Source organism: Nicotiana tabacum, chromosome 22 (assembly GCF_000715075.1).
Source record: "Nicotiana tabacum cultivar K326 chromosome 22, ASM71507v2, whole genome shotgun sequence".
Lineage (NCBI taxonomy): Eukaryota > Viridiplantae > Streptophyta > Magnoliopsida > Solanales > Solanaceae > Nicotiana > Nicotiana tabacum.
The window spans coordinates 56,956,626-56,966,063 of record NC_134101.1 but is presented as its reverse complement, the minus strand read 5'-3'; the positions used below and the strand labels follow the sequence as shown (position 1 = coordinate 56,966,063).

At 34.9% G+C, this 9,438-nt stretch overlaps 1 protein-coding gene across 2 annotated transcripts; it reads left to right on the top strand.

The window, feature by feature from the left end:
- The first annotated feature begins 263 nt into the window (after positions 1-263).
- Positions 264-7,679, top strand: LOC107828536 (uncharacterized). Of its 2 annotated transcripts, none has more exons than XM_016655865.2 (7): positions 264-632; positions 769-815; positions 1,134-1,199; positions 1,763-2,017; positions 3,503-3,658; positions 5,788-5,877; positions 7,215-7,679. In XM_016655865.2, exons 1-7 carry the CDS (start codon positions 358-360, stop codon positions 7,409-7,411), a joined length of 1,086 nt encoding a protein of 361 aa, XP_016511351.1. In that variant the 5' UTR covers positions 264-357; the 3' UTR covers positions 7,412-7,679. The 2 variants fall into 2 exon arrangements, with proteins under 2 accessions (XP_016511351.1, XP_016511350.1); XM_016655864.2 differs by having other exon boundaries at positions 265-632; positions 3,500-3,658.
- Positions 7,680-9,438: the final 1,759 nt, after the last annotated feature.

Genomic DNA, 9,438 nt, shown 5'->3' with positions numbered 1-9,438 from the left:
TTTTTTTTTTTAAGCTAGCAAATGCAATTATTTCAGACGACTAGCTAATTTTGTATTTTGCCTTTATCTATCCTTGTCTAATGGACCGACTCAGGACAAGAACATGCTAGAGTCTGGTGATAGGCTTGGAATCAGTTTAATATGGGCTGGGCTGGTCCGGCCCGTTTAACATTAGTAATTGTTTGCAAATTCTCCCCTAAAGAAAAACTTATTTTCAATTAGGTACATGAATAAGAAGAACATATATAAAGGGTAAAGGTACGAAAAAGCCTTTCTGGAAAGCCTATGCAATTTCTGAGTGCTCCATTCTCTGAAATCCTACTGTAAAGACCCAATTCAGCACTCCCGATTTTGGGAATGGACAGCGGGGCAAACTGGTCGGAGAAGGTGGAGGATCTCGTTGATGGCGGAGAAATCAATGAAGCCATTTCTTTACTAGAAAAAATGGTTTCAAAGCTAGAAATTGAGTCCCAAATTTCTCCATCAGATTCTCAACTTGTTAAACAGTTATCTACTGCTCTACTGGATTTGTCCAAACTCTATTCTACTAAAGGATTATCTTTACAAGCTGACCAGACGCGCTCAAGGGCATTTGTCATTAAACAGCAGCAAGATTCTATTAAAGAAAATAGGTCAGAACACCAAATATTTTCTTGTCCTTCTCTTTGTTTTGGTTGCGAAAGAAAGGGGAAACTTTGCATTTCTTGAGTTTATATGACATAGGTATCGATTATTCTTGAGCTTCTTATTCCGGTTTTGGTTTTCCAGGGATGTAAATGCAAACAAGGAGTCAACTGGTGGTGGAACTTCGGGAGGTGGGCTTTCACAAAACGAGGCTTTTGCATTTAATTAGTTTTCCTCTTTATTTGGCCTTTGTCTAGATTCTTGATTTGTTATTTGCTAAACTCCAAGTGTTCGATTAACTTCAAATGTGCTAAAAGGGGTATAGTGATTGCTTTCTTAACAAATTTCCGAACTCTTATTCATATCAGTTACAATGTTGTCACAACTTCTAATTATCCCAAAAACCTTTTTCCCAGTAAAACATTTTCCACGAAAAAATATTTTCGAATTTCTTTCATTCTTTCTGCATTTCTTGTTCTCGGACTTATTAGCATTGCCTCATTTTTCAGGTGGTAAAGAGGATCACCTCGGCTTGCAAATTGAAACCTCACAGAATGATGATGCGCCTGATGATGGTACATACCCTACCCTCTAAATTAGAGACTCTTACATGTCTTCATTGAACTTAGGCTATTATATTTGGAATGAGACCATTTGGAATTAGATGTATGAATATCTTATTAAAAGAAGAAAGAAAAAGAATTGGTTGTATGAATTCTCTCATGGTGTTGCATTTTAGTATTTTGATTTCCGCTTACCCATCAAAAGGATACAACTTCTAAGACAGTAGAGATTCTCAGTTAAGTGTGCAGTTATGGATATGATACCTATCAAAAACAATATATTGTTTGTCGACTAGAGAACAATGTCGATTTCCTATATTTGTCGAAACTAGCCTCTTTAACTGTATTGGTTCCTTTCGTCCATGTTAATATGGAGAACGTGTCACATTAAGCTTTGCATACATTTGAAAAGTTCGTTTCACTTGTGAACTTTGCGAGCCACCAGTTAAGACTACAAAATTGGTTCAGTGTCAATTGGTATAGGAAGTTGGCTTTATGCCCTTCCGTATTGCCCATTACTGGCTCCTAGTTAGTGTATATTGAATTTTGAAGAAATAATCTTGTGGTGAATACAGATTGGGAAGCTATTGCTGATCGTGCAGATGAATTACTTTCCCCACAGTACTTGCCAGAAGTCTCAAAAATTTCTTTGCAGGATTCAAAAGTTCAGGGTGTCACCTCTCAGGGTCCCAAGCGACGTGGAAGGGGTACATTCGCCTATCAGAAACAAAGTCTCTACAGTGATCAGCACTCTGATGGGCCTGCCAATGATGACTTTGAAGATGAAACTATTTCCCATGCTTCAGAAGGGAGCTCTGATACAAAAAAATGTATGGCTGCGTTCTTTTCAAGCAAGGCATCATTTGGACGTCAGCTGTTATCATGTCATTATTTTGATTATCAATATATTTCTTTTCATTTGAGAAAAGATTTGGCTATCAGCGTATGCCTAGTCAACTCAGTTTTTCTGGTTACAGAAATGCTATATTTGTATGTGTTTCAAAATGTCACACTAAGCAATCCAATGTGTTATGTATGTCACAGTAAGTATTAAATATGTAACCACATTTTCTCATTGTAGTCTGATATTTTCCTTAATGGGAAAGAGGAAAAAGGTCTTTTATGGGAATTTTACTCTACGTTTTATTTCTCAGTTATTCCTTATAGTAGGAAAATAAATGGAGCAAGCGTAAACTTTTGTGCTTGGTATGTCCTTGGTTGAAGTGTGCACAGTCGCCTATTTGTATTGTTACTTTTGTTAATGGTGACATGGAGATATTGTTTTTCATAGGGCTAGATTATCATTCAATATTGACATAAGAATAAATATTTTATCAGAAAGCAGAGGCAAATGTAATTGAGTTTACTCCTACTGAATTTTCAGAACAGACTTGATTCCACCGAATGACACTTCAGGAAATTTTGGCACATAAGTCACATTTACTAGATTGCTTAAAGAGGCCTTAAGTTACTGCAAAATCTATTAGGAGGATCCTGTTTATACTTTTGTGCTTTGACTTGTATTATGCATATTAGAAAACCAGCTATGTTTGACTGAATATGCTTTATTGCTTTGTTTTCTCATTTCTGCGGCGTGTAGCTACTTGCCATTTGGTACTGAAGTAGTGATGAGCTTTATGTTAACTTGTGGTGGCAACTTGATTCTCCTGTTCCCAACCAAGTACTTCAAATTTTGTAAGGGCGAGTTTGTTTGTTTTGACATATGGTGATGTAACGACTTGAATTGGCCTTTCTTGCCTACTATTTCTGATAAAGCATGTGCAAAAATACAGTGATGCGAATAAAATTTGTTTATTATGTCTCATGTGAATGATAGACCTTGGTGGAAATTAAGAATCTTCGTTAGGTCTTAAATTCTTAGTAGTTTTCCACTTGTGGGAAACTACTGGGTTTGTTGTTGTTTTGTTTGTTGTTAGGTCTTAGATTCAAATGTGAGCACTTAATATTAGAACTGTTCCCAACTTATAATGAAAGGATGAGAGCACATGACAACAACAACTACTACGACTCAGTCCCAAACAAAGTTGGGGTCAGAGATATGAATCCTCTCTTCTTTCTTCAGCTCAACTTATATCATCATCATGCCAAAATAAAATAATAGTGTAGTGGAACGAGTGCGCTTGACGTCTGATAAATTTCTCTAGAATTGTTCTCACTGTTTCTGCTGAAATAATGTCCATATTGTGCATGACAACATTCTCATTTTGAGTTACTCCTCTTCCCCTCTCCATTTAGTGGCTGACTTTTCCTCTCTCACTTCTTTTATGTATTTTTTCTTTTGTAAATTTCAGTAGACTATGGAACACGCCACGTCTTGGTTCTGGCTGATTTTTCACCAAGCACTAAAGCAAATGATCTCGAGAAATTGTTGGAGAAATTTAAAGACGATGTTGCAATTCGCTGGGTCAACGATACAGTTGCACTTGCAGTTTTCAGAACACCATCCCTTGGTAATTTAGTTCATTCTCTTTATCTGTGTTTGAAATTAAAATTGATTCCTGCCAAAGGCGTAGCATTTAATGACTCTCCGTGCTTTCTTGATGTTTAATTTATGTATTGGCGTCTTGGTTCTATTACAAAGGGAACCCTTATCCTAGTTTATTTGATTGTTAACTGCAAAGTTGAGAGCTAATATGTCTGAGTTTCTCTGCCAGATGAATTCAACTAAATCATCAGTCCTTTACACTATCAATGGCTAGGAAATTATTTTGCTTTTCATAGAAAAATGTGTCAGATGGACATTGGAGGTCAGATTTATATTTCCAAAGTATGGTATGTGAGAGCCCTTTGGTCTAGACTGAAATGGGAAGGACTAAAGGGGAGGGACATCACAGTCAACAAAAATCGTATAGCCTATAATACAGATGGAGTTTCGTTCTTGTAATGATTATAAAAAGAAGGGGTTCACTTACGGAGCAAACAAATTTCAAAAGAAGCAAATAGTTAGTCAAATTTGCTTGAGCATAAATGTCACTAATGGAGAAAGAGAAGCTAATCTTTAGATTTTTGGATAAGTAGGAAAGTTTTTCCAGTTAATCAAATGTTTCTGTCTACCTCTTTTGGAATAGGAGATTCACAAAGTCCTTTATATACTTTGAGGCTTATCTAGTAAATGAAACTCCATTTCATTTCAAAATATTAGAAGAAGCAGTAAAAATGGTATGTTTTGTTTTGTATTCTTTCATGGAAAATGTTTTTGAAATGAAACCCAGATTGTGGACCCTCCCTTCCCGTCCCTTCTTTAAAGGTAAAACTCTTTAAAGGAGAAGTGTAAACAGGGAAAGGAGTAATTACTTCCTGTTCTAAAATACTTCGAATGGATATGCTTTGAATAGATTGATATGCTCTTCAATGTTTTGTAACCTAAAAAGATTTTTTTGTCAATTTATCAAACAAATTTCCTATCCTAAAGTTTTTCCTGTTTTAGGTATGTTGACTTAGTTGATTGCTGACTGCAGACAATACAAAAAGAAAGCTCTGTCATTTTTGTGACACATTTCCTACTAAGATTACCTTCAAACACGAAGGAAACTACTTATTATTTTACTTCTACGACAGCGTGGACCTTTTTCTTTAAGGAAAAAGTAAAATAGCTAACATTAAAAACCTTACACCACACATAGGCTTGTTTTTTATTTAATATAAAATTAATGCAATAACACAAATCTGTCCAGCAGCTTTTATGTATGGTTTGAACCCCTGCATCCATTAAATACATGTTTGAAATCTCTGCCCAAATCAAAAGAACTAGTTTCCTTCTTAAACTTGATCCCCACATCAAAAACATACTTGGCACTTCATTTTGCCAAACTTCTTGATGCTTGGATAGCCAAGGTTTTGGTGGTTTTGTGGTCTACTATAATGCACGTGACATCACATTAAGCGTTGTGGCTTTGATGCTTTTCTTATTTTATTATAGGAAATATAAGTTGATAGAAGCATTTGTGTTCTTCTAGGATTGGATTTTCTTTGTAATTTCCAAGTCTGTACAATCTACTGTAAATACACAGTTATGACGAAGTTTGCTGAACATTGTGTATTAAGTCCATTTAAGTTTATCTCATACAGCTCTGATAAGGCGAGACTGGCTCCAGAGAGATCTCTCTAGAGAAAATGTTCCAAATGACCCCACATACCCCATCTATTTAAAATATAAAAACTAGCATTAAATGAACACTTATATTGCAGAGTTCTATTTTCCATTTCCTTAAAAATTTCTTCGCAGCAGGAAAAATATTGGATTTGAGAAGTATAGTTACTAAGAATAATTAAAAAGGAGAAAGATAAATTTCCATTGAATCATGGATACAGTGCACACTTTTTTGATGAAGTATGGGTAGAATGCACACTTAATTTGATAGTTCGAGGATAATCGACTGAGATTTACAAGTTGGTGGTACTCGTTAGAGATACTTAGGAGAATCTACTGAAAATCCAAGTTGAACAAGTGGAAAAATATTTAACATGTGGTCACAAAATTTCACATAAATGTTCCTGCTTTGATAACAAAACTATTATTTATCATGGTCATATTTAGTGCTTGTAACCATGTTTCAGCTACTCTTATCTTGTGATGCAGCATTACAGGCCAGCAACTCGATACAATGTCCATTTACAGTGAGAGTACTGTGTGAGGAGGATGAACTTTTGAGCTCAATTCCGCCAAGAGGTAACCTTGCTCCTCTCCTCCAATTTGCTTCAGCACCAATTCAGATCAATGATCTAAAAAAAAATCTCCTTTCCCAATATTTTTCAATATAAACAGTTCGAATATTTGACTTGACAATAGGATAAAAGAGGATTTATTTCTGTTAATTGAAATTGTCGTGGAAGTTTGAAAGTGGAAGAGAAAAATAAAATCCTTAGCAGACAGAAAATAGATGAAATTGTGGCAACAGAGTGACGTGCAATTTGAAAATTTTTATTGCAGATTTCAGTCTTCTTTCATGAAATTTATAAGACGCTGGGAAAAAATGAAGACAAGTATCATGGTGATTGAATGTTTAAAAAATCTCATATTTATGTGTCATATGCTTGTATTTAACATATACTATATATGGATACGTGTATGTACACACACACACACGTATTTGTGTGTGACCGTATATATAGAATAACATCTTTGATGTATTGAAGAGGATCAAAAAGGGTGAAATTGTAGCACCAGAAATCTCACTACATCATTATGCAGTTCTTTTTAGTCCATTAGGGAGCAGAAACCTGACCTTGTATTTAGGTGCGATATGCTTGTACTATCAAATGGAGAAGCACTACCAGTGAGTTATGTGATAGAATTTACCTACCAAAGTGAGGTATGTTCTATGGAACAGTTATAAGACTGGCATATATGGTATTGAATGTTAGGCCGCTAAAGGTCAAAAGATTCACAAGATGAATGTTGTAGAGATGCGGATGCTAAGATGGATGTGCGATCGTACAAGATTAAAAATGATAACATTCACTAGAGGCTGCAAGTAGCAAACATTGAGGATAAAACGTGAGATGATTTGGTCAATCTCCTACGTCAACTAGGTCCATAGGTGTGAAACTATGGTGAGTGAAGGCGTTAAAAGGGGGCAATGTAGGCCTAAAATAATATGGAAGGAAGTTGTCTTGAGCGATAGGGCATAATGGAAGAAAAAATCCTTATAGGCGATATTTACTAACTGGGAATAGGTTTTAGTCTTGTTAGTACGTTGATTTACATGCCAGTAACAATATAGAGAACTTTTTATATTATTATTATTATTACTATTATTTAGATATATTTAACTTTATTTTCATATATAACTTAATTTTCCAACTACTTCTATTTGGAAATCCGATGGTTTGTTCTTGTGGGTGGTTCGAGGAAAATATATAAATGTTGACTGAACATGCTTCGTTCTGATCTGCCACAGTTTTCTTATGCCTTTTTCTATCCCTGCTTATCCAGTTATTACTGGAAAATTTTGTTGTAAGATGCTTTCTGGTTCATTTATGGTACTCACTAAATGTATTTTATAGATCTGGAGCCCCCTCGTAGAAGACCCCCGACATCAGCTAGAACCGCCCAGAGATTGATTGCTCAAAGTATGGGTATAAAGTTGCCTTCTACGGACTTTGGATCCAGAGAATATAGGAGACAGGAGGAAGCCAGGAAGAACAGGATAGTTTCAAGACAAAATATGAGGAATGATGCTTGGGGCGATGATGCCAACTAAGGATTCATTTGCTCAAGCTCTCTAAAAATTTCTTTTTTTCTTCGGTATGCATTAACCAGTGTTGCCTTACTTTTTGAGTTTTGCATATCTTCACCAGTTTTGAACAGATGAATAATGTCTTAAGGAATTCTTGATATTCTCCCATGGTTAAAGTAGGTACTCTACTCATCCTTGTATAGCTACAGAAATGAGCCGAACCCTATTCAATTCTCAGTTTTCTGATGTATATCTGTGATGTCAAAATTGTATTATTTGTTTTGGCTGGCAATCTCATTGGAAGCTGTGACTTATCATTTGTTTTGCTTATTTCTGGCTGGTGTTATTGCTTCTCTTTCCGTAATTATATTATTTTTCTGGCTGTTGTTATTGATTCTCTTTCCGTAATTCTTTGTCATAACTGCTTTGAGCGGAGAACAACCTCTCTACCTTCACAAGGTAGGGGTATGGTATGCGCATATACTATATCCTCCTCAGGCCCCACTTGTGGGAATACACCGAGTATTTTGTTGTTGTAATATGAAATTGATGTTCTGACGGGGGCAAAACATTGGCACGGGATGTTCTTAAGTTCAAGAAAGTGTCATATTTTGACTTAGATTGTTTTAGACAGTAAAATGGAGAATGAATGATGCTGGGGCGGTGCCTGGTGAGGTCTTTTCTATGAGAGAGTTAGCTCATTCTGCACAACTCATTATCATTTGTTGCATATTTTGGGGCCTGTATCATGGCACTCAATGGTGTGGCGTAGTGGTGAAAGTGTCATACAAAAGTATGAGAGAACAAAGTTCAAACTTTTTACTGGGTTTCATAAATAAGAGGTGAACAATATCATTATCGCGAGTAGAACATAATCAAGAGCCAAAAGGGTATGGTCAAGTTGTTGATGTTTTACTTTAGTCGTGTCGAGCGAAACTAAATTACCCTTTTGTTTTCAATCCTCTCACTTTACAGTCTACTCATTCTTTAATTATTTGTTCTTTATGATTTATGAAGTCCAATATTTATAGTATGGATGGTCATAATCTCAAAAATATAATGGATCTTGCAATTGCATGCATATTATGATTAGGAAAGAATAACGAAGGTTATTATAGTAGTTATTTATTTTACCAAATAAAATTGGTTAGTTGATATACAATTTGATAGTATGCATGAATTAATATTATAGGTTCATTAATATTATGTGTGTTGCATGCATATTTGTTTTCGCAAAAAATACTACAAGGGAGTGACGTTATAAATATTTAAATAATACGGCTTGGAATTTGTGATATAGAATGAGATGTCTTGAAAAAAGTCAACATGCTTCATGAAAAAGGAATTATAGTACTAATTTGTTTATCTACAATATTTTCTATGTATGTATTGCTTAAGATTTAAAGTTTATGATGGATAGTGACGTATCTATATTATACTTTTTCATGTTGGCAAAATATTTGTTAGGTTGTAATTTAAATGTTTAGCAAAATAAATATATATAGATCAACTAAATGAAATTTTGATAGCCAAATGGTCCATCCATTATGTTATTTACGTTTCTTATTCTCTTTCTTTCTCTCTATATATCTGTATGTATGTACTCATGTGTCTATCAACTCCCAAATAGACATATTTATGCTTCCTTGAACAAGGAAGTATTAGAAGGGAATAGGCTCAGCTAATTGTCATCACTGCTTAAAATTTAAAGTTATCGCTGCTTAAAATTTAAGAGATCTCGTAGAAGTTTCCCACATCTATAAAACAGATAATCTAAACATAGTCAAAGTATCAACTGATTGTCATCTTTTTTGGTCACTATTCTAAGAATTGAAAATGGGGCAAAATAGGCTTTCTTATAAAAGTAGTAATATGAATTAAAAAGTTAGGATGAGTGTACAGTGGCGACTCTTGAACACATCGTCATGTATTAGGTATTTTTCCTTTGGTCATGCACTTCTTTAGTAGACGACGTGATCCAAAATTGTTCCAATTTTATATTAACAGTGATGTTTTTCCCTTCCCGGAAGTAAATATGTCTAAAAACTAGT

What these genes read in the sequence shown, in the direction of transcription:
- LOC107828536 (XM_016655864.2), top strand. Translation starts at nt 358, where the DNA reads ATGGACAGCGGGGCAAACTGGTCGGAGAAGGTGGAGGATCTCGTTGAT. An exon ending in TTTCAGAACACCATCCCTTG is followed by an intron (nt 3,659 to 5,787) that starts GTAATTTAGTTC and finishes CTTGTGATGCAG; the next exon opens with CATTACAGGCCAGCAACTCG. An exon ending in GAGCTCAATTCCGCCAAGAG is followed by an intron (nt 5,878 to 7,214) that starts GTAACCTTGCTC and finishes TGTATTTTATAG; the next exon opens with ATCTGGAGCCCCCTCGTAGA.